Source organism: Heloderma suspectum, chromosome W, assembly GCF_057233095.1.
Source record: "Heloderma suspectum isolate Gila_16-S chromosome W, 16-S_ref, whole genome shotgun sequence".
Classification (NCBI taxonomy): domain Eukaryota; kingdom Metazoa; phylum Chordata; class Lepidosauria; order Squamata; family Helodermatidae; genus Heloderma; species Heloderma suspectum.
The window spans coordinates 47,538,692-47,565,914 of NC_139475.1; the positions used below are offsets into that span (position 1 = coordinate 47,538,692).

Sequence of the window (27,223 nt, forward strand, 5' to 3'; positions counted from 1 at the left end):
GCACTTTTTATCAGCTTAGGCTGGTATACCAACTACGCCCTTCTCTGGACAGAGAGAGCCCAGCTACAGCGATCCACGCTCTGAGAACTTCTCGTCTGGATTACTGCAATGCGTTATACGTGGGGCTGCCTTTGAAAACGGTCCGGAAACTTCAGCTGGTCCAAAATAGGGCAGCAAGATTGTTAACAGGGACTGGCCTGCCAGCTCATATTACGCCAGTACTTGTCCAGCTGCACTGGCTGCCAGTCCATTTCCGGGCCCGATTCAAAGTGCTGGTGTTAACATTCAAAGCCCTGAACGGCTTGGGGCCAGGTTACCTGAAGGATCGCCTCCTCCCATATGTGCCTGCCCGGACCTTAAGATCATCGTCAGCGGCCCTCCTCCGTGAGCCCCTGCCTGAGGAAGTGAGGCGGGTGGCTACTAGGAGGAGGGCTTTTTCTGCTGTGGCACCCCGGCTGTGGAATTAGCTCCCTAGTGAGGTTCGCCTGGCACCTACATTGTATTCCTTTCGGCACCAGGTGAAGACCTTTTTATTTTCCCCGGCATTTTAGCATCTTAGCTTTCTAAATTTTTATCTTTGCTGTTTTAAATCTGTATTTTAAACTCTTGCACTGCTGCTAGGTTTTATTGTGGTTGTATTGTTATATTGTGGTTTTAATGTTCTATATATTTTAAATTGTTTTATTGTGTGTTGTTTGGTTTTAATTTTTGTGAACCGCCCAGAGAGCTTCGGCTATTGGGTGGTATAGAAATAAATAAATAAATAAATAAAAATAAAGGGGGCTAGCAGCTTGCTTTATGAAAGAAAGCTGGAAAAGCCCAGAAGGGGGCTGCATTTATTCCTGGCCCGCCTCAGCTGGACTCAAAGAGTGCTTATCAATGAGATCTTCTCAAACTGGAAGAGGGAATGAGGAGGGTACCACAGGGCTCAGTCCTGGGCACAGGGCTCTTCCACATTTTTATTGATGACTTGGAGGAGGAGGTGCAGGGAATGCTGATCAGATTTGCAGAGGACACAAAATTGGGCGGGATAGCTAATACTTTGGAAGACAGAAACAGAAGTCAAAGTGATCTTGACAGACTGGAGCCCTGGAGAGAAAACAACAGCATGACATTTAATAGGGATCAATGCCAAGTTCTGCACCTAGGAAGAAGAAACCAAATGCACAGTTACAAGATGGGGGATACATGGCTCAACCACACTACAAGCGAGAAGGATCTTGGAATTGTTGTCGATCACAAGCTGAATATGAGCCAACAATGTGATGTGGCTGCAAAAAAGGCCAATGCTCTTTTGGGCTGCATTAATAGAAGCATCGCTTCCAAATCCCGGGAAGTACTAGTCCCCCTCTACTCAGCACTGGTTAGGCCTCATCTGGAGTACCGTGTCCAGTTCTGGGCACCACACTTGAAGAAGGATGCAGACAAGCTGGAGGGCAGAGAAGATGGTCAGGGGACTGGAAACACAGCCCTATGAGGAGAGGCTGAAAGAACGGGGCATGTTTAGCCTTGAGAAGAGAAGACTGAGGGGAGATAGGATTGTTGTTCAGTCGTGTCCGACTCTTCATCACCCTGTGGACCATAGCACGCCAGGCCTTCCTGTCCTGCACTCTCTGCCGGAGCGTGCTCAAGTCCATATTCATTGCATCAGTGATGCTATCCAGCCATCTCATCCTCTGCCGCCCCCTTCTCCTTTTGCCTTCAGTCTTTCCCAGCATCAGGGTCTTTTCCAGAGAGTTTTCTCTTCGCATTAGGTGGCCAAAATATTTGAGCTTCAGCTTCAGTCTCTCTCCTTCCAATGAGCACTCAGGGTTGATTTCCTTCAGGACTGACTGATTTGACCTCCTTGCAGTCCAGGGCACTCGTAAGAGTCTTCTCCAGCACCACAGTTTGAAAGCATCAATTCTTCAGCGCCCACCCTTCCTTATAGTCCAGCTCTCACAGCCCTACATTGCTCCTGGGAAAACCATAGCTTTGATTATACGGACCTTTGTCGGCAAGGTGATGTCTCTGCTTCTTACTATGCTGTCTAGGTTGGCCATGGCTTTCCTCCCAAGGAGCAAGCGTCTTTTAATTTCATGGCTACAGTCACCGTCTGCGGTGATCTTGGAGCCCAAGAAAATAAAATCTTTCACTGCTTCCATTTCTTCCCCTTCCATATGCCAGGAAGTAATGGGGCCAGATGCCATGATCTTTGTTTTTTTAATGTCGAGTTTCAAACCAGCTTTTGCACTCTCCTCTTTCACCCTCAACAAGAGGCTCTTTAGATCCTCTTTGCTTTCTGCCATTAGAGTGGTATCGTCTGCGTATCTGAGGTTGTTGATAATTCTCCCGGCAATCTGAATTCCGACCTGTGATTTATCCAACCCGGCATTTCTCATGATGTACTCTGCATATAAGTTAAATCAGCAGGGCGACAATATGCAGCCTTGTCGTACTCCTTTCCCAATTTTGTACCAATCGGTTGTTCCATGTCCAGTTCTTACTGTTGCTTCTTGGCCCTCGTACAGGTTTCTCAGGAGACAGGTAAGGTGGTCTGGTACTCCCATCTCTTTCAGAATTTGCCACAGTTTGTTGTGATCCACACAATCAAAGGCTTTAGTGTAGTCAATGAAGCAGAAATAGACATTTTTCTGGAATTCTCTTGCTTTCTCCATGATCCAGTGAATGTTGGCGATTTGATCTCTAGTTCCTCTGCCTCTTTGAAACCCTGCTTGTACTTCCGGTAGTTCTCGGTTCGCATACTGCTGAAGCCTAGCTTGCAGGATTTTGAGCATAACCTTGCAGGCATGTGAAATGAGCGCAATTGTGCGGTAGTTTGAACACTCTTTGGCGTTGCCCTTCTTTGGAATTGGAATGTAAACTGACCTTTTTCAGTCTTGTGGCCACTGTTGAGTGTTCCAAATTTGTTGGCATATTGAGTGCAGCACTTTAACAGCATCATCTTTTAGGATTTTAAATAGCTCAGCTGGAATACTGTCATCTCCACTAGCTTTGTTGTTAGTAATGCTTCCTAAGGCCCACTTGACTTCACTCTCGAGGATGTCCGGCTCAAGTTCAGTGAACTCACTATTGTGGCTATCAGGGACATTAAGCTCTTTCCTGTATAGTTCTTCTGTGTATTCTTGCCACCTCTTCTTAATCTCATCTGCTTCTGTTAGGTCCCTGCCTTCTTTGTCCTTTATCATGCTCGTCTTTGCACAAAACGTTCCCTTGAGATCTCCGATTTTCTTGAAGAGATCTCTAGTCTTTCCCATTCTGTTGTTTTCCTCGATTTCTTTGCATTGTTCATTTAAGAAGGCCTTCTTGTCTCCCTTGCTATTCTCTGGAACTCTGCATTCAGTTGGGTATATCTTCCCCTTTCTCCCTTGCTTTTCGCTTCCCTTCTTTCCTCAGCTACTTGTAAAGCCTCATCAGACAGCCACTTGGCTTTCTTGCATTTCTTTTTCTTTGGGATGGATTTCGTTGCTGCCTCCTGAACAATGTTACGGATCTCCGTCCATAGTTGCTCAGGCACTCTGTCTATCAGGTCTAATCCCTGAAATCTATTCCTCACCTCCACTGTATATTCATCAGGGATATGATTTAGGTCATACCTGAATGGTTTAGTGGTTTTCCCTACGTTCTTCAATTTCAGCTGAAATTTTGCAACAAGCAGCTCATGATCTGAGCCACAGTCAGCTCCAGGTCTTGTTTTCACTGACTGTATGGAGCTTCTCCATCTTTGGCTGCAAAGGACATAATCAATCTGATTTCGATATTGACCGTCTGGTGATGCCCATGTGTAGAGTCGCCTCTTGTGCTGTTGGAAAAGAGTGTTTGCTATGATCAGTGTGTTCTCTTGGCAGAACTCTATTAGCCTTTGTCCTGCTTCATTTTGTACACCAAGGCCATGCCTGCCTGTTATCCCGGTGATTTCTTGACTTCCTACTTTGGCATTCCAATCCCCTATGATGACGAGGACATCTTCTTTGGGTGTTAGTTCTAGAAGGTGTTGTAGGTCTTCATAGAACCGATCAACCTCAGCTTCTTCGGCATCAGTGGTTGGGGCATAGACTTGAATTACTGTGATGTTGAATGGCTTGCCTTGGATTCTTACTGAGGTTATTCTATCGTTTTTGAGATTGAACCCCAGTACTGCTTTTCCCACCCTTTCGTTGACTGTGAGTGCTACTCCATTTCTTCTACGGGATTCTTGCCCACAGTAGTAGATATGATGGTCACCTGAATTAAATTCGCCCATGCTTGTCCATTTTCGTTCGCTGATTCCCAAGATGTCGATGTTCAGTCTTGCCATCTCATGCTTGACCACCTCCAGCTTGCCTTGATTCATTGATCTGACATTCCAGGTTCCTAAACAATATTGTTCTTTACAGCATCGGACTTTCTTTTCACCACCAGACACATCCACAGCTGAGCGTCCTTTCGGCTTGGCCCAGCCCCTTCACTCTTTCTGGTGCTACTTGGAAATACCCTCTGCTCTTCCCCAGTAGTATACTGGACACCTTCCGACCTGAGGGGCTTATCTTCCGGCGTCATCTCTTTTAGCCTTGTGATACGTTCCATGGGGTTTTCTTGGCAAGAATACTGTAGTGGGTTGCCATTTCCTTCTCCAGTGGACCACATTTTGTCAGAACTCTCCGCCATGACCTGTCCGTCTTGGGTGGCCCTGCACGGCATAGCTTATGGCTTCACTGAGTCACGCAAGCCCCTTCGCCGCAACAAGGCAGTGATCCATGAAGGGGGGAGATAGGATAGCACTCTTCAAGGACTTGAAAGGTTGTCCCAGAGAGGAAGGCCAGCATCTCCTCTTGATCATCCCAGTGTGCAGGACATGGAATCATGGGCGCAAGTGGCAGGAAGCCAGATTCCGGCTGAACATCAGGAGAAACTTCCTGACTGTTAGAGTGATACAACAATAGCCCCGATGACCTGGGGAGGCGGTGGGCTCTCCCACACTGGAGGCCTTCAAGACGAGGCTGGACAGCCATCTGCCAGGGATGCTCTGACTTGGACTCCTGCATTGAGCAGGGGGTGGACTCGATGGTCTTACAGGACCCTTCCAACCCTACTATTCTATGATTCTATGAGTCCCTGTAGCTACCACCCTGAGCCTGGATTACAACAGGAACATAGGGTGTGCCCCGCCCCTGAGTGGCATGAGGCTTCACCCCCCACCAGCTCCGGGGCCCGTTCGAAGATTTAAAAATGGCTGCCGTAACAAACTCCACCTTGCTGTGCACTGAAGCGGTCTAGTGCTGTGTGTGCACATTTGCGCTCTGGCAAAGCGCATGGCTGAGACAGAGCGAGAGAGTGAGAGAGAGGGGGAGGAGGAGGAGGAGGAGGAGGAGGAGGAGGAGGAGGAAGAAGAAGAAGAAGAAGAAGAAGAAGAAGAAGAAGAAGAAGAAGAAGAAGAAGAAGAAGAAGAAGAAGAAGAAGAAGTGTATATCTCTGTGTGAGCTTGATGGAGAGATTCACAGCTGAGTGGAGATTTGAACGCGGGTCATGGCAGCAACTCTAGCACCTGTCCCTTGGATGTACGCAGGCCGACTTCCTGTGTGCAACCTTCCCCTGTGTGTGCAGACAGTTGGATCTTAGCCAGCAACCCATGGCAGACTGCAGATTCAGGCTTGTCTATCCAGCCCCATTTTTTTTTTCTATTTTGAGTGATGCCAACTCTCAGGGGTCTCTGGCAGAGGAATCCCTTTTCCCATTGCCTGCTTGCTGCATGCACAGCCCACACTGTGTGGCTGAGCTCTAGTCCTTCCCCTAAAATAATTGACTCAATTTCCCAGTCCTCACGGTTCTAAAACAGATCTCAATAAGAAGCAGCCGTAGACAGAGTCCATTTACCCCAGCAGTGCCTCTTCTGGTCTACCCCCCCCAAACCAGGCGCCCTCCAGAGGTGCCAGACTGAGGGTGATGGGAGCATGGCTGGGGATGCTGGAAGTTATAGTCCATCATGTCTGGAGGGTGCAAAGTCTACTCTGATCAGTGATGGCTCTCCAGGTTTTCAGACAGGGAAGGGCTTTTCCTCATGATCTGTTCCTCGAAGATGCTGTTGTTTTCTAAAATGGCAATGGCATTTCCAATCGGAGGTGCCTGGGGGTTGAACCCAGGGCTTTCGGCATGCAAAGCAAAGGATCTACCACTTTGCTGTGGGCCTTGAACTCCGGCTGCCTCCTTCAGAGTCATTCACCTCTCTCTCTCTCTCTCTCTCTCTCATGTGCATTCTCACACACTTGCTCCAGCTTTCCCCCTGCAGCGGTTGCATTACACACATAGTGGCGTGCGCTCATCTCATCGGCCGGCCACGGACTGGGGAGAAATCGGCCCGCCCTGTCACACTCAATTGCCACTTCTCAGCACAGTGGGACGCTCACCACTCCTGCTGGCTCCATTTAAATGGAGATGTGGCCACGTCATCCGCTGGGCGGCTCATGGAGAGTTATAGATCTGTTCGCCGGGCTTATGTTTGTATGTATGTATGTATGTATTGTGAACAGTAATGTGTTTCTGCTCTTGATGGTGGGAGATGCCAGGTGCCCACAGAGCCTTGTCCTCACATCCATGCAAAGATGTCTTGAGGGCACAGACACGGGGGGTAAGGGGAGGAGAAAGCAAGATACCAGCAGAAATGTGGGATGGAGGTATAAACTGGCATTGTGCACAAAGGACCTCTCACTATCATCCAGCCGATTTATGGGCAAAGAAACTGGGGGCGGGGGAGCAATTCACCGAATTTCTCCAAGGGGAGGAGAAATTCTCCAACAGTTTCTCACAGAGAGGGCACAGTATGGGCAGGGGTTGTAGCCCATCTTCTTTCTTTTCTCCTAAGGGGTTTTTTTTTGGGGGGGGGGGTATTGAACTGCTTCTGTAGGTAGCAACAGCATCAACTGTGTTGAGGCTTCCACTTTTCTGAGGCAGAATTTTGCATTTCTTTGGGTGGTGTTTTTGAGCTTGCCTCATCGCTGCAAGGTGGCCAAGGGCAATATGACAATGGAACCCATGACCTAGGGAGGCGGTGGGCTCCCCCACACTGGAGGCCTTCAAGATGAGGCTGGACAGCCATCTGTCGGGGATGCTCTGACTTGGGTTCTTGCATTGAGTGGGGGGTTGGACGCGATGATCTTATAGGCCCCTTCCAACCCTACTGTTGTATGATTCTATGATTCAATAGTGCTGCGTGCATTTTCTCTCTCTATTGCACATCCCAGGCCACCTGCATTTCCTGAACTTAAAAAGCCCCATGGGACGAATTGCCTCATGACGTCTTCCTCATGAGGGCTTTCACTAAAGACATGGTCCCAAGACATGGTCTGAAGGCACATGAGGCCGCCACCTTGCTGAAGCTAAGCAGGTCTGGGTCTGGTCAGTGCTTGGAGGGGAGACTGCCTGTGAACCACATGTAGCCACCTTGAGTTCCTTGATGGAAGGAAGGTGGTATATAATTGTAATACATAAATAAATAAGGTGAAGGAAGCCAAGGAGGCTGCAGGCTGCCAGAGAGATTATTGTAGGATGACAGACAGGACACTCAGACACACTCCTCAGCCACCTCACAAGTAAGGTAAGCCCAAGAAACCCAAACCCAACACATGAGTATGTCTCTGAAATTTCTCCTCCTTTGAATTTCCTTTCCAAAGCAATTTCTTTTCTACCAGACTGAAAGAGAATGGTTGAAAAATAATGTGGGAGAAATTTTTGGCACAGTGCTAGTATAAAATACTCCCCCCCCCCCCCGAGCGAAAACTGCTCTTAGCACAATGGGAACCTAGAAGGTCCTGAAGCCATCAGAAACTAGCAGAAATGCTTGTTTCCGGAACGGTGGAGCTCACCGGAGCTCACAGAAGGGATCTATGCAGATCCGTCCCATTCCAGAAACCAGCATTTCTTCTTATTCCCGGGGCTCCCCACAGAAGTGTTCATTCCTGCTGAGTTTGCAGTGGGTCCCACGAGTGCAACGGAACCAGCAGCAATGCAGAGGCTGTATTAGTTGCTGCCCTCAGAGTCACACAAGAGTCTTCATCAGACACAGTGTGTGGTCACCCAAATGCAGCCGTGGGCACTGTGGTTGTCTCCACCCCACGCTCATGCGCCCTCCAAATTCATAAAAACAATCACAACAGGAGAATCTTGATACAGCTATATAAATCATGGCATAGAGGTAGGGCTGTTGTGGTTTTGCGGCATTTGGTCAATGCACATGTGCGCATTGGTGATGTAGAACAGGGGTGGGGAGGCTTCTGGGATCTACTTTGTTTTTTTGGGTGGGGGGGTTGCTACAAACCACAGCATGGTGCAAAAGACAAACACGGCACATTAGGGATCTCTGAGAAGTTCGTTCCTGCATGCAAATCCCATGAGCATGCCCTGTTCACAATCCCAAACATGAACGTCAGGGGAAGCAGGATTCTTGGGAAGATTTTGCCTTTTCCCGAGCTTGTGTTCACATTCAAAAGTGCACGTTTGCAAAAAGGCACACTTGCGCAACTGCACCCTTCCGAAAATGCACATCTCTTCCACCTGAATGCATTTCCATGCTTTAGCCTATTGGAGGAAAGTGCGCCTTTGGGGTGTGTGCTTGGGAAAATGTGCAGTTTGGGAAAATGCACACTTTTCCTGTTTGGAAAAAAAACGACACTCGCATTTGGGAGAGAGAACCACATGTGAGGAGTAGGGATGGATGAACCCACATGCTGCTGCCTTGCCCTCCGCTCATCGGACCCCTGCCAGAGGCCCGCCCCTGCTTGCTCCAGGGTGCAAGCTGCCCAGATGTCCACGGGCATCTGTCGAGCTGGCAACCATTTCCCACAACAAGCCACCACTGTGTGCACCATCATGGCTCATTGCAGGCTTGCAGGAGTGGAGGTAGCAGGATGGAAGCTGAGAGGGAAGCCCCATGGCGCATCCCTCTTGGTTCCCATCCTGCTGCTGCTGCTGCTGAACGACCACACTTCTCTCTGCTGGGCACTGGCAGAGGAAGGGCGGGTTGCTCAGGAGTAGGCAACAGGATGGGGAACCTTAAAGGGGCCATGTCAGCAATATTACAGGCATAAGCAAATGTATTGCTGTGGACATTTATTTATTTATTTATTTATTTATTTATTGCATTTATACCCCGCCTTTCTCCCTCTCGCAAGGAACCCAAGGCGGCTTACATTATCCTCCTCCTCACCGTTGTATCCTCACAGCAACAACCCTGTGAGGTGGGTTGGGCTGAGAGTCTGTGACTGGCCCAAAGTCACCCAGTGAGCTTCCATGGCCGAGTGGGGACTAGAACCCGGATCTCCCGACTCCCAGTCCGTCACTCTCACCACTACACTACACTGGCTCTTGCCAGTGTAGTGTACCTTTAAGGCCTCTATTTGCATGTATGGGATAGTTACGGAAAAGAACAAGCAGCCATTTGAGTGGAAAATGGCTCTCAGCAAGGAAGTGGACTCCTGCATGCTTGCCCAGGTCGGCATGCACCGAGCCGGGCAAGCTCTGGGGTCTGGTGTCCGTGCCTAGCTGGTAGGGATGGTACAGGCACCTAATTCCATCTGGGAATCTCGCGGAACCCCCCTGCCTACACCCCTGAGCCCTGCCTACCAAGCCCCTGCCCCTGCTCACCCTCTGCCCATGCTCAGTGAATGACCCACACTCATGGCAATGCTGTGCTCGGAATTTAGAAATAAATACTGGAACAATGAAGGGTTTGTAATACATCAGTTCCAGCTCAGGAATCAGTCCAGCTAATTCAGAAGAGCAACGGAGATAATTCAGGAGAGTTTAGGAAGCATCCTGAACCAGGAGTAAAGACACTTTACTGTGTTGACATCTCCACTCCTCCATTTTTTTTCAAAGGATTGGCAAATCTGTCTCTTTCTGGTCTTTCACGTATCTTCACCCACAAGTCTGTTTTGTCCAGTTTCTGCATTAATCTGCTTTTCAATGTATATTTTCAGATGTATTTCTGCTCAAATTATGCCTGTCCAAATTTATTTCCTCTCCAAATACATATTTCTAAACCTATTTTGTCCTAAAATATTCATTTTTCATATGCATTATGGTACTTTCCTTTTTTCTTCTTTTTTTATGAGCTGAGAACTGCATCACAAATTTTGGTGGGGTGCAAATTGCAAAATCCAAAGGGTAGCTTGCGTTCTGACTTGCCCATTTGTCCAGGAAAGCGTGTATCTGGTTCTGCTCGGAATATGGACCAGACGAAATCATGCATCCCGACACAGCCGTCGCTGTGACTGGCCTCACCAGGTTGCTCCCTTTCTCAGTGTCTGAGGAGATGATGGTGCAAACCAAATGAATGCTCTCTCCTTTCACATTTCTAAACTGCTGTGAATTGCATCCCGATATTAGGAAAAGGGTGCATTACAGTAATCGATCCTGGTAGAGTGAAATTAGAATTCACAAATGTGGCTTGGGAGATATATATCACCAGGCTATTTGAAAGACTGCAGGAAGCTGCAATTGCACTCATGTCCTGCTTGCGACCTTCCCATTGGGGCGGCTGGGTGGTCACTGTGTGAACAGAATGCTGCACTAGATGGACCCTTGGTCTGATCCAGCAGGGCTCTTCTGATGTTATGTTATTATGCTGGTCTGTGTGTGTGTATAATCGTCATTAGTATGGTCATGGCTTTGAAATATTGTAAGTCACCTTGTGAAAGCATGGCACCCTGAAAGGCAAGGTAAAAATCTTATTAATAATTATTGATGGAAGGATGCCCCCCCCCCAGGTTCTCTATGTGCCTGCCACGTTCCTGCCCCCACTGTGTTACAGGCATAAACAGCCAGTCACAGCACCACTGTGTACAAGAGCAAATGTGTGTGTATCTGAGAGTGCCGTTTTTTCTCAAAATGCGTGCAGCAGAGATTGCTGGAAGGGCGTGGGGTGAGTGTGGGCGGCTTGGCAAGTGGGAGGGCAGGATTGGGGGGCTTCGGGCAGTGGGTGGGAGCCTGCTGGACTCCCAGTCCGGATTGGGTGCCTGTGCCAACTCTACTAGTCATTATCATCTTCAAAGAAGACCTTCTCTCGTTTCCATTTCTATCAGAGGCACATTTAACAGGGACTCAAGAGAAGGCCTTCTCGGTGGTTGCTCCCACGCTCTCGAACTCAGAGGCTGGTGACTCTCCAATGCAGGGCTCCTCCGTGCTCCGGCCACCCTGCATTTTTCGCTAGATGCATGGTTTCATGCGGACTTCAGAGCAGGAGGGGGGAGGCCATGTGGTGGAATAGGAAGCCTTGTAAATAGGCTTCCACAGTCTCCTCCTCACCCCCAGGACCACCTCCTTTTTTCCCTCTCTGCATTCTGTTTCCAAGCATGGAGATGGGGAAGAACTGTGCCAGCTACAGTTGGGGAGTGCAGTTTCTGGGAGCCAAGCTTATAGCCAGGGCTCTGACCATGGTTTCTGTAAACTGAAAAATCCTATGGCCATCTAGACAGTGTCTTAGGGATTGCTCCCCAAGTTAGTCTGTTGCTGAAAGGGTTTTTTTTTTAACTGGTTGGGTACTGGATATTCCTTTTATTGTTATGTTTTATGTTACATTTTAATTGAGAGGTTGTTTTTAATCCGTATTTGTATTGTTGTTAGCCACCTTGAGCACCCATTTTGCCAGAAAGGCGGGAGATCAATTTAATAACGGAATAAATTTAATAATACAGATCGACTGGCTGGAGTGTATCCACCCTCTTCTCTCCCTTTCTCTGAGAGTGAGTGATGCCAAACACGGAAACCCTCTTGTTGAAAAGAGTTGAGGAGAGGGAGGGGGAGAAAAAGAGGGGTGATGCCTCAGGGGGAGTCTTGTCAGATGTCACTCTTCCTTTACACCTCTCCAGACAAAGAAGGAAAAGAATGTTGACTGATGCCCCCTTCCCCCTGTGAAGGCAACAGGCGGGTCATGATTCCTGCTGGAGTGGAGAGACAGAAGAATGCATGAAATAGTTTGAAGAAGGGAAGGGGGGGGAAGAGGAATGTATCAGTGAGTGGGTTATTGTTATTGTTGTGGTTTTAATGTTCTATATATTTTAAATGGTTTTTATTGTGTGTTGTTTGGTTTTTAATTTTTGCGAACCACCCAGAGAGCTTCGGCTATTGGGCGGTATAGAAATAAATAAATAAATAAATAAATAAAAAAATAAGTGGGTAGGAGGATGAACCTGGTAGAGCTGAGGCTGTCCAACTGAATGACATTACCCTTTGGTCAAAGGTGGGCAACATGTGTCTTCCAGTCCACATACACCTGCTCCTGACACAGCAAAGAAGGGGGGTGGGTAATAAAGAAGTGGCTGCATTAACACTATGGAAGACTAAATGGGCCATTTTGGCCTGTTTAGCATTCCATAGCACTAACACAACTATTTTGGGGTAAATGTTTTTGGGAAGGTGCCCCATGTGTGGCCCATGTGGGAGTCAAGGAGGGCAAAAATCTGAAGTTGCCCACCCCTGCTTTAGGTGGTCCATGGAAAGGCTTCTGGACAGTCAAAAATATGTCTACTTGGCCCTACACTTGATATGTGGTTGGTTTCTGACAACAGAAGCTGAGGCTGCTTTGTCCAGAGCTGGATTACTGAATAGGCTAAGAAGGCTCCAGCCCGGGCCAGTGTTTCTCATAATATCGTACTGGTGCATTCTAGTAATCCCCACACACACACAACATTGACCAGTTAAAGGGGCCCTCCCCAGCGGCCTGACCTGAGGCCTGTGATTTCCATAATATGGCATTGATTTGGATGATGCCGCTGAAGAAAAACAAATGTGATTAAAATATGAGTTATGTATGCACTTCTCTCTGTAGAACAACAAAAACTGAATTAAGGGGCCTGCTGCGATACCTACCAATTTAAAAGCTGTCTTTGGTGGTGGTGGTGGGAGTTTGAGAACTGCTGCAATAGAGGGAAGGGCATGCTGAGAGAGAGTGAGGTTGCATGATGCACTGGGGGGATCCCATGTCTGTTTGTGGCAGGAGTGGGCAAGCAGCAGCCCTAGAGATGCATGCACCCCTCAGACTAATTTCAAAAGCCCTCCACAAGTGATCAGATCTCTACCAGTACTTGAGCTGTTGTTCCCCCAGCAGTGTGTTGGGCAACGAGGAAGTGGGAGAGAGAGAAGGGGTGGTTGAAAGAGAGAGAGATAGAAAGGGAGAGAGAAGGGAGGGGGGAGAAAGGGGTGGCAGAGAAGTAGTGGCAGAAAGAAGAGAGAGAAGTGGGTGGCAGAAAGAGAGCGAGAGAGCGAAGGAGTGGCAGAGAGAAGAGAGCAAAGTGGGTGGCAGAGAGAGAGAGAGAGAGAGAGAGAGAGAAGGGGTACCAGAAAGAAAGAGAGAGAAGTGGGTGGCAGGAAGACAGTGAGAGACAGAAGGGGCGGCAGAAAGCAGAGAGAGATGTTGGTGTGAGACATCTGTTCCCCCAGCAGTGTGTTGGGCAACGAGGAAGTGGGAGAGAGAGACGGGGTGCTAGAAAGAAAGGGAGAGAGGAAGGAAGTATCAGAAAGAGTGAGAGAGAGAGAATAGGGGAGGCAGAGAGAAGTGGCAGAAAGAGAGAGAGAAAGGGAGGCAGAAAGAAGAGAGATAAGTGAGTGGCAGAGAGAGAGAGCGAGAGAGAGAAAGGGGGTGGCACAAAGAAAAAGAGAGCAAAAGGGGTGGCAGAAAAGGGGAGGTCACTTCTGGCTCTGTCCTCACCCCCCACTGGCATGTAGCCCCTGACCATTTACCCCTGAAGCCTTCAAACATAAAAAGACCCCCCCCAGCCCTGTCCTATGGGAGCAGAGCCTCTAGGGGGCTCTATGGCAACAGAGCTCTATGGGAGCCGAGGAGAATGATGTGGACCTTCATGGGACCAGGCCTTTTCCAGGATGAAAGTGAGCAAATTGGGCTGGAGTGAGTGAGTTGAAATCGGGAGCCAAAAGCAATTGGTAATGGTGCCTTAAGGCATGCAGCGCATGCCACCCGCAACCCAGGGACTGTTCCGTGCTTCTCCTAGTTTCACTAATCCCCTAATCTCTTGGATAATTGGTCCCAAAAATGTAAGGAAAAAACCTAAACCCAACTCTAGGAGTGTGCCTCTGAATATAATACCGGAGGGGTTCTGATGAGAGACGTCACTGAAGAATGATTCCCCCCCTACTCCACTAATCACCTGCCTTGGCCAGTTTATTAATTTTAAGAGGTGTTCGGTTTAATCCTGTAATGTTGATGGGAAGAAGGAAGATTAAGCAGATCATGTGGTAGGAGGGAAGTCTGGTTAGGCCGCTCTAGGTTTCTCCAGTGAGTGGGTAATACGAGCTTGGCAGAATCTGTTGAGCTGTGATTGCAGGTGGGAAAACTTCAGACGTTTCTAGCTAGCTGGAGACTGAAATTGGTCGGTCGGAAGGGGCAATTGGTCTGGGATCGTGGTATGCCTCGGTTCTGCCCTGAGGTGTGTGCAGGGCTACTTCCAAAATTCTCCTCTGAATATCTGCACAGATCCAGAATTACCCAGTTCTGTTGCTGAAGGGGAAACAATTAGGGATGTACAGACTGTGTCCCAGAGATTATCAGGTGTCTTTCATTCTGTCGTCCACTCACTGAGGGAATCAGATTTTGTTAAGGGATGTACGAGAATTTCATTCCTGTCTGCAAATGCGCATTTGCATTATGGTGCTCTTCTGCAACTGCGCAAATCTCCCCCCAAAGTTGAAAAATTGTCTGCAACTCCGTGGAATCCAGGCGACTTGGAAAAACCTGGTCCGCTGTGGAACCCACAGGTGAGGCCCATAGCAATCCAAACTCATCTGAATCCATTGTGGATTTCTCCCACATCCCTAGAAACAACACATCAGAAATCCTCCATTTTGTGATGGTTCTACAGAGCGCTCTGCATGCATGGTTTGCCAGAGGTCTCTGTTCCTCAGCATATGCTACTGCTTAGTGGAAGAGCAAAAGGCCCCAGGTTTAATCCCTGTCTTCAGGTAGGGCTGGTAAAGACCTAAGAACATGGGAAGATAACACAGGCAACTTCCCATGTTCCTACTTAAATCAGCCCTTCATTCAGATCCATGGGGACTGGAGTCTTGCTTTAATTTTAAGGAAAGGACCATAGCTCTGTGGTAAGGGTCAGACTTTACATTTAAAAGGCCCTCAGGGTCAATCCAGGCTGAGAAAGATGTCTGTCTGAGAACCCTAAGAACTTATAGAATCTTAGAATCATAGACCAGGGTTGTTGAATCTAATGCCCATGGGCCAAATTTAGCCTGCTTTAGGTTCTGGTCCAGTACAAGACAACTTCACATATCCTTCACATATCCCCATAATGATGCAGAAGAGGAAGCTGGTGGGTCCAATTTTGGTGGGGCTGTGGAACCATTCTGGGTTTCAGTCAGAAACAGCCAGAACTCTAAGGAGCTATCCAAAGTGCAGAACCGTATTCCCAAAATGGGTTCAGCACCTTGGATAGCTCATTAAGAGCTCTAGCTGGTTCTGACTAAAACCCAGAATTTGATTCACAGCCCCCCCAAAATCGGCACCACCAGCCTCCGCTGCGATGCACCAGTGTGCATGGAAAAATCACACCCCCCCCCCCAAACCCAACCACAATGCAATCTTATGTAGGATTGCATCAGGACTCTTTTAGAGTGGATTGTTTTAAATTGGTCTTGGTTCCTGTGAGCCTTCCAGGGAGGGCAGATGTCCTCAAAGATAGGGTATTGAATCCATTGAATCAAATAAAAAATTGTGCACTGTTTTACCAAAGGCACACAGCTAGGTGGAGAATTCCACCATGGACCCCAATAAGGCTGGATTCTAAAGAATCTGGCCCCCCGGAGTCTGTGGCAGAACAGAACACTTACCTCCGCCTCCCTGAGGAATCTCTTCGGCTGGCTCCTCCAGCTCCGGAGTGCCAGTGATATGGCCACCATGCCATATCGCTGGCTGAGGGGTATTGACTGCGGACGCAAATTGTGGCTGCATTTACCTTAAACTAAGACCTTTACAGCCACAAATGGACGCCATTTGCGGCCACAGTCAATACCCCTCAGCCAGCAATACGGCATGGCAGCTGTATCACTGGCGCTTCGGAGCTGACTAGCGGCTCTGCGGAATTGCTGAGGAGCGGACCCGGCCAAAGAGGATTCCGGGGGGAGGAATGGATCGCCTCCCCCCAAGGGTGGATTCCTGGCCAGACCAGCAGGTAGGGAATCCGCCCATCCCTACATACAGCACATGAATAAAACACAGCACTAAAAGAATCTGGGTGCAGCCATAGCGATAATAAGATCAATATGGTTGTGTTGGGTTTTTTACAGTGTTTTATCCTACACCTCAGCATTGCTAACATGGTAGAGGGGAAAGGTGCAGTGTAACGGGAAGTGGAGGTGAGCGCTGACTCCAGATTTCATTTCACACATTTTCCCAGTTAAGCTGGACTTCTGGAAGGGTGGGATGCAGGGCAGGACAAATGTCTGTAACAATATAGGAATGCAATAGCAGAGGGAGTGAATTCACTCATCCCTGGGGGGCTTGGACTGGAAGGGAGCTGCAGGCAGAATTCCTGGGTTGTCCTTTTAGCTGTAGGTGAAAAATGGAGCCACTTTGAATTTCTTATATATGATGTTGCAGAGCATCCTTTTCTGCAAGTGAAAGAGAATGGGTGCTCGTACATGCTCAGTGGTTAATCCTCTCAAGAATTTGCAGTGTTGTCCATGTGCAGTAGGGGTGTCCTGGTGCGTATTTCCTATTAGTCTTGAAATGACTTTGTTCCAGATCTTCCCTGAATATTCAAATGCTTGCCCAAATTCACCCATCAAATGCTTTGATGTCCTGAATTTTTGAACGATGAGATTTTATTCCAGTATTATGTTCCTGTGTCTTGCCGTAACTAGGCCAGTGATGAAGCCTAAATACTGAAATGATCCCATGTTCACCCCCTGTGTCCCTTCTTTCTACTTCCTTTCACTTGACTTCGAATTAGGTAATATCTGAAAGTTGGTGGGAGTTCATAACTGAGGTGTGCCCAAAATAATCCAGGGATGCCAACAAGCCTAAACCACTCGGAGTTCAGAGCTTTGAAGTAAAGTGTTATGTTCCATAATGGAAAAGGAAAAGAAAGGACAATCAGAAGCCAAGTCCTGTGAGGAAGGGTTGAAAGAGCTGGGTACATTTAGCCTGGAGAAGAGTAGGTTAAGGGGAAGCATGATACTGGTCTTCAAATATCTGAAGGGCTGTCATGCAGAACATGGAGAAGCGATGTTCTCAGTTGCTCCAAGAAGGCAGGAAAAGAATGAGTGGAAATTCCAGGGAAGCAGTTTTTGGCTAAGCATTAGGAGAAATGTCCTAAAGGTAAAATCTGTTTGGCAGCAGACAGGGCTACCTTGGGGGTTCTCCTTCACTGGAAATGTTTAAGCAGAAGCTGGGCAGTCATCTTCCAGGTATGCTGTTGTTGTAAGATTCCTCCACTGAACAGGGAGTGAGACAATGTCCTCAAAGGTCCCTTCCAACTCTACAATTCTATGATTTTCCATCTTATTTCAAATGACTGTGAATCTTTGTTCTCGGCTCTTATTCTTCCTATCCTGTGAAAACCAGTGGGTCCTCTCTCTTAATCTCCATGTTGCCCTTGGTGTCCCCCACTACAGGTTCCATCAGGGTGACTACACCGTGGAGGTTAGCATCAATGACTACTTGGATATTTATTGCCCACACTACGAGATCCCATTTCCCATGGACCGGATGGAACGGTACATCCTCTACATGGTCAACTACGAAGGCCACGGCTCCTGCGACCATCGGCAAAATGGCTTCAAGCGCTGGGAGTGCAATCGGCCCAACTCACCCAATGGACCACTGAAGTTCTCCGAGAAGTTTCAGCTCTTCACCCCTTTCTCACTGGGGTTCGAATTCAGGCCGGGGCATGAATATTACTATATATGTAAGTACTGAAAAACTGCTGACTGCTATCTTTTCGATATGGCGAGAGATCCCCTTTTGAGATCTTTTGTGTAGTGGGGCTAGGATGGAAAATGCAGCTGCAAAGGCTTCTGGGTAGATACACACACAAGGGTGTACAGGAAGCAAACCCAGCCATGGACAGGGTGGGGTGGGGGAGACTTTGGGTCCACCTAGCTTGGTATCCTTTACTCTGATTGGCAGTATTTCTCCAGGGTTTCAGACAGGAGTCTTTCCAAATGCAACCTGGAGAGGCCAGAAAATGAACCTGGGGCCTTCTCCATGCAAAACATGTGCTCATCCATTTGGCTACAACTAAAACTAAAGTAAGGTTCCAGTCCTCATGGTTCTGAATAAAAGGCTGCTTTAACTAGGAACACAGGAAGCTGCCTTAAACCAGGGATCGAATCCCAGTCTTTCAGCATGCTAAGTATGGCCTCTTCCCCATCCCCTTCCATGTGTTTTGAATATGTGGGAAGTGGGAATATGCCTACTAGCCCTGGCAGTGATGTATCCACTGGCCACAACCCAACAGGTCCACTCTGTTGGCTTTGGTGGGACTAGGGATGGGCAAATTTTGTAAAACCCGTTTTGTCTGAGTTTTGTGGATTTTTTTGGTCAGGTGCTTTTGGTTCCATAGTCCCTTCATTGGTGGAATCAGATTTTTTCCAATTTCCCGAATTTGTGTGCTTGAGAAAATATACAAATCTTCCTGTCCCCCAAAATGCACAAATCCCCCCCAAATGTGAATGTTCATGTTTTAGCCTATGGAGGAAATGCACATTTTTGGCTGATTTTTTAATTATTATTATTTTATATTTTTTTCTATGACTAAATTTGCATAAAATTCTGGAAAGTTTTTTAAATAAACAGTCTGCAAGTCTGGGGAATCTGTGCAACTTGGGAAAAGCCAGTCCACCACAGAATCTGTGGGTCACATTCATAGATATCCAAACACATTTGATGCCATTGCAGATTTCTCTGACATTCATAGAATCATAGAACAGTAGGGTTGGAAGGGGCCTGCAAGGCCATCAAGACCAACCCCCTGCTCAATGCAGGAATCCAGGTCAGAGCATCCCTGACAGATGGCTGTCCAGCCTCCTAGGCCTCCCTAGGTCATGGTTTCCATTGTCGTATCACTCTAACAGTCAGGAATTTTTTCCTGATGTTCAGCCGGAATCTGGCTTCCTGCAGCTTGAGCCCATGATTCCGTGTCCTGCACTCTGGGATGGTCGAGAAGAGATCCTGGCCTTCCTCTCTGGGACAACCTTTCAAGTACTTGTACAGCACTATCATATCTCCCCTCAGTCTTCTCTTCTCCAGGCTAAACAGGCCCAGTTCTTTCAGTGTCTATGAATCCGATCTATGGATTTTGAAGCAGACCAGCTTTTTCAAGGTGCATAGATTCCACAGACTTGCGGAACATTGTTTTACTTTTTGGGAGGATTTGTGCAAATCTGCAGTGGTGCAAAGCTGCATTAGAGTGAGCACGTGTTTGTGCAAGTGAAACAAAATGTTCATACATCTCTTTTTTAAAAATCTGTTTCTGTCTATGAGTGGACAATGAAACAAAAGATGCCCACAAAACACAGATGGAATGGATTTAACAACATCCGCGCATCCCTACTGTGGGCTTGTCAACATAACGCTTGGAAAACATAATATGCACAAATTGACCCTTAGGCCTGGAACTTCCTGCTGGGAGAAGCGATGCAAACTCTCTCTCTCTCTCTCTCTCTCTCTCTCTCTCCCTCCCTCCCTCCCTCTCTCTCTCTCTCTCTCTCTCCCTCTCCCTCTCTCTGCGTTCAATACATCCATTTCCAGTATGCCTGTGAATGATAGAAGTTGCAGTCCAACACACCTGGAGGGCACGAGATTGGGGGAGGCCTTTCTACATGTCCCAAAGTCAGAGGGGGAGATGGGAGACACCCCACCAATGTGATTTTCAGTGGCCAATCTGTGTCACTCATCACATGGGTGTTTACCATTAAGGTGACAGAATGAGAGACATTTTGATTCTCTTTTCCCCTCGCTTCAGCATGGAAAGTAGAAAATCAGCTCCATTCTTTCAGTGCTTGAATTGCCGGATGTCAGAGGGGTGGGACTGGCTCACTAACCTTTTGTCTCACCTCCCCCCTTAGCTATCTTAGAAGACTGCATGATTTGGGGGTTTTATGGATTTCATTAAGGGCCCCCTGGTCTCTCCCCATCTTTCAGGGTTCCACTTATGACCCGGTCCCCTTGAACAACCCCTTAAGGTTCTCTTGCCTCCTTAACAGCCCCATCTTCTCCCCTTCCCAGTAACATGGAGTTTAGGCTGTAGACGTGGGGGGACTGACACATTTGATGCCATTGCAGATTTCTCTGGCATTCATAGAATCATAAAATCATAGAATAGCAGGGTTGGAAGGGGCCTATGAGACCATCAAGTCCAACCCCCTGCTCAGTGCAGGAATCCAAGTCAGAGCATCCCTGACAGGTGGCTGTCCAGCCTCGTCTTGAACGCCTCCAGTGTGGGGGAGCCCACCGCCTCCCAAGGTATGGCACAGGTCTACATGCACAGGCTCTCTTCCTGCTAATGGTGAATGCGCAGCTTCCAGAGGCATGTCCAGAAAGTGTGTAGGCCTTGGGACCATCTGAACGTATAAGACTGACTCTGGCCTGCTTGCACCAGCCGCCTGTATGTTTCCAAGCCCGATTCAAGGTGCTGGTTTTAACCTATAAAGCCTTCCATGGCTTGGGACCACAATACCTGATGGAGTGCCTCTCCCGACACAAACCCACCCATACACCATGCTCAACATCTAAGGCCCTCCTCCAGCTGCATACTCCAAGGGAAGCTCAGAAGACGGTAATGAGGGAGAGGGCCTTCTCGGTGGTGGCCCACCAATTATGGAATCATCTCCCCAATGAGTCCCGCCTGGCACCAATGTTGTCATCTTTTTGGCACCAGGTCAAGACCTTTCTCTTCCCCCAGGCATTCAGCGGCGTATGATAATTTTTCATTGATCCTGGATTGTCTTATGTTTATGGTTGTTTGCTTTAGAACATATATCTAAAACAACTTGTTTGAAGTTGTTTTAGGTATATGGTCTCTTGTGTATATTGTGTGTTTGTGGGTTTTTTTATGTAAATGGCTTTTAATCTCTGTATACTGTATTTTTTATGTTTTTAATCTTTATTAACCACCCAGAGAGCTTTGGCTATTGGGTGGTATAAAAATGTAGATGATGATGATGATGATAATGATAATGATAATAATATCAGCAGCAGCAGCAGCTAGGAGGTCTGATCCCCATCTCATGAGTTCCCTGAACGGGCCAAGTCAGCTTGTCTGTACACCCATGAAGTATCATCTCTTTGCAATAGATAGTGTAGTGGATATTAAGATTACCATAGCTGCTTTCACAGGACAAAAGGCAAACAGTGTTATATACCTCGGGGAGTGTTGGGGCCATAGATTTCAGCCTTTCTTTATTTAGGTTTATAGCATGCCCTGTAAGGTTAAGGTATCATCCCAATACCTCAGCTTCTGCTAACCTAGCACCAAATTCTGGAAGCTATCCTCAAAAGGTAACTCCTAGCCAGGGGTGTTGAGACTCTTTCAGCCCAAAGGGGCTGAAGGCAAAAGGGGATGCGGATGAAATAGCCAAAACACCAGCACATTTCCTCTTACAGCTCTTCCTGCTGGTAGCTAAGCCTTCGGGGTGGCGTTTCAGTCTTTTAGAATGAGGGACCAACTGCACAAAATATTGGGAAGGCACCAAACTTGTGATAGTCGGGGAAAGGTGTACAGCCAGGGAAAGGCATCATGGATCCGGTTTCCCCCTCCTCTGATTTTATCCTCACAACCATCTCGTGAGGTAGGCAAGGCCGCAGTGGGAACATGAGTGCCCCAGGTTCACCCTGTCTGCCCGAAAAACTCCATATGCATCCTTATGGATTGTACTATGGGGCAGGGTTCCTCTTACACCAGGCCGGTACTACCTCCATTTTGTCCAGCCTCTCTGCCACCTCCCCCTCCCCATGTATTTTTTTTTAAAACCTGAAGTGACAAAGCTGATGAACTGTTCTGATTACATTGTCAGTCGTCACCAAAGCAATCGCCAGGACTGGTTTAATTATCCAGAACAACTCCCTTTAACCTCCATGCACAACTCGGGAATGTTGGATGCTTCGGTACCCAGCTGGGGCTACATTCCAAGAAAATAATAAAAATAAACCAATACAAGGGACAAAGAGAGAAAGAGAGAGAGAGAGAGAAACCTCTTGGCGGCCCATCATGTTGGGGTGGAGGGTCGAGGGGCAGGCATGTTAAAAACGGTTTTGTTCCCAGATCATGTTTTGGCTTGTAAATGATTTGAACTTGGGCCTCCCGCAGAGGTCTCTGGTCTACCATGCTACCAGCGAGGAAAAATAATTAAATGCTCGAAATTAGCTTCCTGGACCACCCATTAAGACATCCCTGATTTAAGGGACTTCATTTATCTTGATTTTCTTTTCTTTTTAAAAAAAAATACCCCCAAACCCACCGCATTGATAAGGGGAGAGAATTCTGCCTTTGTTGGGAACTGAGGCCTGTTTGAGCGCTACTTGTAAACAAATAGCGTGGCATGATAGGGATGGGGGAGAATTTCTCCCCGAAACTTCGGGGGGCCGAGCACCAACGCATTCAGTCCTCCGAAGGTTGTTCGGGGAGAACGTCTCCGCCCCCCCGCCCCCCCCCCCCCCGGGATGGGACTTACCTTTCACGAATGTCCCTCCCGGCGGCAGGTCCCGGCGGCGGTTCGGCAGGTCTTCGTCAGGGGCGGGGGCAAATAGCATTGCAAATAGCATTGCCCTTATTTTCGCCGTAGTCTACGTAAATCTTTACGTAGACTACAGGGACCAAATAAGGAATGCGAATGGCGGCTCCCTATGGGGGCCGCCATTTGCGTACGAGCTTTTTTTTTTTTTCAAAGTCACCCGTGATAGGCTACGTGACGATTAACGTAGCCTATCACGGCTGACTTTGAAAATCTAGCCGTGATAGGCTACGTTAATCGTTACGTAGCCTATCACAGGGGCATTTTTTTTTTCTTTTGAAGTTCGTGGCCGGGGAGATGGGGCGCTTCTCCCCGGCCTGAATTTCGGCCAGGCGAGGTGGGAAGCCTCCCCCCCGGGCTGAATTTCGGCCGAGCGAGGAGGGAAGCCTCCCCCCCAGCCTGAACTTCAGGGGGAGCAGCGAAGCGTCTCCTCCCCACCACGAAGCAAGCTACGAGACCAGGTAAGTGACTTTCGTGCACCCCTAGGCATGTACCGTTCCAGCAGATGGCCCCAAGACCACTTGGGTAGGTTTCGAGACCTGCAAGCAGTCCTGGGGGAGCCCATGGTGTTCTGGTGTCGATAAAGGGGGCTTAATTTAATGGAGAATTCTCATGGGCCTTGGAACTCCCATTTCTATGGTGCATTGGCCCCAGGCCTGGAACTGAGGCACCTGTAGTGTTAGAGGGGCCTAGAGATCCATAATGCTCTGCTTAGGTTCATTATTAGTGCAATTCCCTTGCTAGTGGGCCTCTGAGCATGTGAGATGAGTCAAAGGTCAATAGCCTCAAGCACATTCCATACTAACGAGTGGAGTGTCTTATCAAGATGTGCCTGGGAAGTGAAGCTATGTTTAGGCTGAGCTGCAGGTGTCTGTGCTGGGAAAGCCGCAGATGAACGCTAATTAATGCTTCCTGCTGTCATGCTGCCTCACTGTTGACATGTATGGTATAAGACCTATTGTGCCCCATGGCTCTGGGTTTAGAGAAGCTGTCTGATCCAACCACTGGGTCCGCCTGTGTGCTGTAAGTACTCAATAAAGGCTCCTTATAAGTAAACTTGGGTCTGATTTATCACTATCTTGGCACCTCTAAATTAAGAGGTTGAAGCTGTCAGGAGCGCCCTAGCTGCCTCTTACAGTCCCTTCCAATAGCCAACTCAAGACACAGACAACGAGAATTCTTTCCGAGGCTTTATTCCTTTATTACTTCATGACTCTTACAGATACTAATCACTAGCGACTAAGCAAGAAACTGCACTGGAGTAGATAGCAGAGTAGCCTAAGCTCCAGTAAGGCAGTTGGTCCCCTTTTGAAGGAGAAGCGTGGGAAGACTCTGAACTTATGGGCTATGGAGAGAGCCTCCCTTTTACCCTTGGGTCCTCAGGACGTGACCGTTGTTTTAGCGCCAAATGAGCAGAGCGCCCCCTCTCAGCGCCCTCCATCTGGCGCCGCTCCCTGCGTCTGCACCGAGCATCCAGCAAGCCCCCCTCCAGCGCTCTCTCGCTGCCAGGGTCACTATCTATCCCAGGAATGCCGGCAGGAGGAATCTCTGCCAGCTGCTGTGCCTGTGAGAGATAAGCGCGCTCCTCACCCACGTATTGCTGTTTTTTCTCAGAATCAGAACTGCTCTGGGGCTCTCTGGGCTCAGTTTCCACCCTGACAGAAGCCTACTGCAGGGGCAAGGCATACGTATGGTCTAAGGCAGAGTCAGGGAAACATTTCAGTGAAGGGATGCATTTCCTCAGGGATAATCTGTCAAGGACAACAAGCCACCAGTGGGCAGGGCCTAAGCCAGTGAGGGGGGGGGCACAAAACTCAAAGTGGGTGGGGTCACCTCTTTTCTTTCTGTCACCTCTTTCTTTCTCTAACTCTCTCTCTTTGCCACCCCTTTCTCTCTCTGTCTGTCTCCCTGTCACACCTTCTCTCTCTCCCTCTCTGCCACCCCTTCTCTCTCTCTCTCTCTCTCTCTCTTCCTCTGTCTCTCCCTCTCTTTGCCACCCCTTCCATCTCTCTCTCTGCCACCCCCTTCTCTCCTCTTTTCTGCCATCCTCTCCTCTGTCTCTCTCTCTTTCCACCCCCTTCCATCTTTCTCTCCCTGCCATGCCCTTCTGTCTCTCCCTCTCTACCATCCCCCCTCTCTTCGCCACTCCCTTCCATCTCTCTCCCTTTCCCTTTCCCTCTCTCTCTCTCCTGTTCTCCTCTGACAGTCAGTAGCTCTCCAGAGTTTCAGATAAGGGGTCTTTCCCAGCCCAACCTGGAGTTGCCAGAGGTTGAACGTGGGACCTTTTGCATGCAAAGCAGGCACTCTTCAAGTGAGCTATGGCCCTTCCTCTAAAGATGAAGTAAGAATTCTAGTCCTCATGATTCAGAATAAAGGACTGATTTAAACAGGAGCCCTACTGGGAGACACCATAGATTGAACTTGGGATATTCTGCATGGAAAGAAATCTAAGGGTCTCATAGAAACAAAAGAAGCTGCTTCATACCGAGACAGTCCATTGATTCATCTAGCTCAGTAACTTTTCTATGGGGGCTGCATTCCCTTGGAGGGAATCATTCAGAGACTACATGCTGGCAGTGAGCAGAACCAGAGCCAAAACAGGGTGAGGGCACTCTTCTCTCTCCCTCTGACACCCCCATTTCTTTCTCCCTCTTTCTGACACTCCCATCTCTCTCTCTCTCTCATTCTCTCTCTCTCTCTCTCTCTCTCTCTGATATCCCCCATTTCCCTCTCTCTCTCTTTCTGACATCCCCATTTCTCTCTCTGTTTCACATCCCTATTTCTCTCTCTCTCTCTTTCTGACACCCTATTTCCCTCTCTCTGTTTCTGACACCCCTATTTCTTTCTCTGTGTTTTTCTGATACCCCTATTTCTCTCTCTTTCTGAAACACCAATCTCTCTCTCTCTTTCTGACACCCTTATTTTTCTAACTCTTTCTTGCACCCCATCTCTCTCTCTGACACCCCTTTCTCTTTCTTTCTGACACACCAATTTCTCTCTTTCTGAAGCCCCCATCTCTCTCTCTTTTTCTGATAGCCCCTTTTCTGCCCCCCCCCCAATCTCTCTCTTTCCCTCTCCTTTCCCACCCAGTGACTTGCCTGGGAAAGGACAGATCATTTTTCCCAGAGCTCTGAACTGATTGCTTGCAGAGGGCTTTTGAAGTTCAGACCGCATGAACTTAGGCAGAGGAGCCATATTGAGCCCTAAAATGGCTGGCTGTCCACCCCTGGTCCACTGTGACTGGCACCTGTTTTCCAGGGTTTTAGGCAAAGATCTTTCTCAGCCCTACTGGAGAATGAACTTGGGGCCTTCTGCACACCAAACACATGCTCTGCCATTGAGCTCTGAAGCCATCAGAGGCCATGGGTCGCTCCTTTCCCTAGTCTCTTGAGAACAGATGGTTCTGAGGGGTGGTTGGGTAAATGACCCATCACCACTGAGATGACTCAAGGTGCTCATCACTTTAGCCCAGCCTTAATTCCTTCCCAACCCATACCAAAGCTGCTTTGCCCTGGGCAGATATTTCATTATTTCTATTTCTTTCAATATTTAAAAGGCCCCTTTTCAGGATTCACCTGGCCAAGGCAGCTCTCAACTTACCTGTTTATACAGCCTCTCAAATTTCACCCTCTCTGTGTGTAGGGATGTCAGAGAATTTAATTTCAGTTCTCAAATCACTCAAAAATGCCTCATCCAAAATCCTGCCAGTGAACAGGAGTGTGCGTTCTCTGAAAACGTTCGCAAATTGCACTTTTTAAAATGAGCACTTTCAAACATGCACACTTGGACAAAGGCACACTTTAAAAAATGCACACTTCAAAAAATGCACGTTTTCATGCTTTTGTCAAGCGGGGAGGAGTGCACACTTGTGAAAGATGTTTCTGCTGTTTGAAATGTGTACTATTCCCTTTCGAACAAACTGAAAAAAAACAGGTCTCAGATGAGAGCAGGAGTGAGGTGAGCTCTCACCTGCTCTTACTGAGCAGGTGAGAGCAGGCTTCATGGGTCAGGGGACTGCATTGCTCTCCTGGAACCCACTGACTGCTACATGCTTCCTGCTGCTGAAATTGTCACTGCCATATTAGCTTCCAACATATTCGCTTAGAATATCCTGCTTTCAAAGAAGTGTGCTTCTCCTGCATGCCTTATTTTCTTCCAAAATCACCACTTCTCCCCCTCCTCCTCCTCCTCTTCCTTTTCTTCTTCTTTCGAAGTCACTGCAGCACCAAATTCTGCAGGTCTGGAGCACCTCCCCTGAAAAGAAAGGCCACGTGCGTGTGTGTGTGTCCCTATGAAGCTCACATGTTGCCCAGCCCTGTTCTTGTGGGAAGAGACTTTTTTTCCCTTTTCCTTCCTTTGGTTTCACCAACTCTTGATTCTGGATTTTATATTTTTTAGATTTTGTATGCCATTTTTTAAAATTGCCTTCTTCTTTCCTTATTGTACACTGCTTAGACAGTGTCTTATGGTAACAGGCCTAGAAATTATGTTAAAT

The 27,223-nt window shown here is 48.1% G+C and overlaps 1 protein-coding gene across 1 annotated transcript in view; it reads left to right on the forward strand.

Annotated features, from left to right (window-relative positions):
- Positions 1-27,223, forward strand: part of LOC146333987 (ephrin-A2) — a 239,390-nt gene that overhangs the window by 188,776 nt on the left and 23,391 nt on the right. Inside the window, exon 2 of the mRNA XM_084825402.1 lies at positions 17,611-17,903. Coding sequence (XP_084681528.1) covers positions 17,611-17,903 — 293 coding nt within the window. The remainder of the gene's footprint in view (positions 1-17,610; positions 17,904-27,223) is intronic.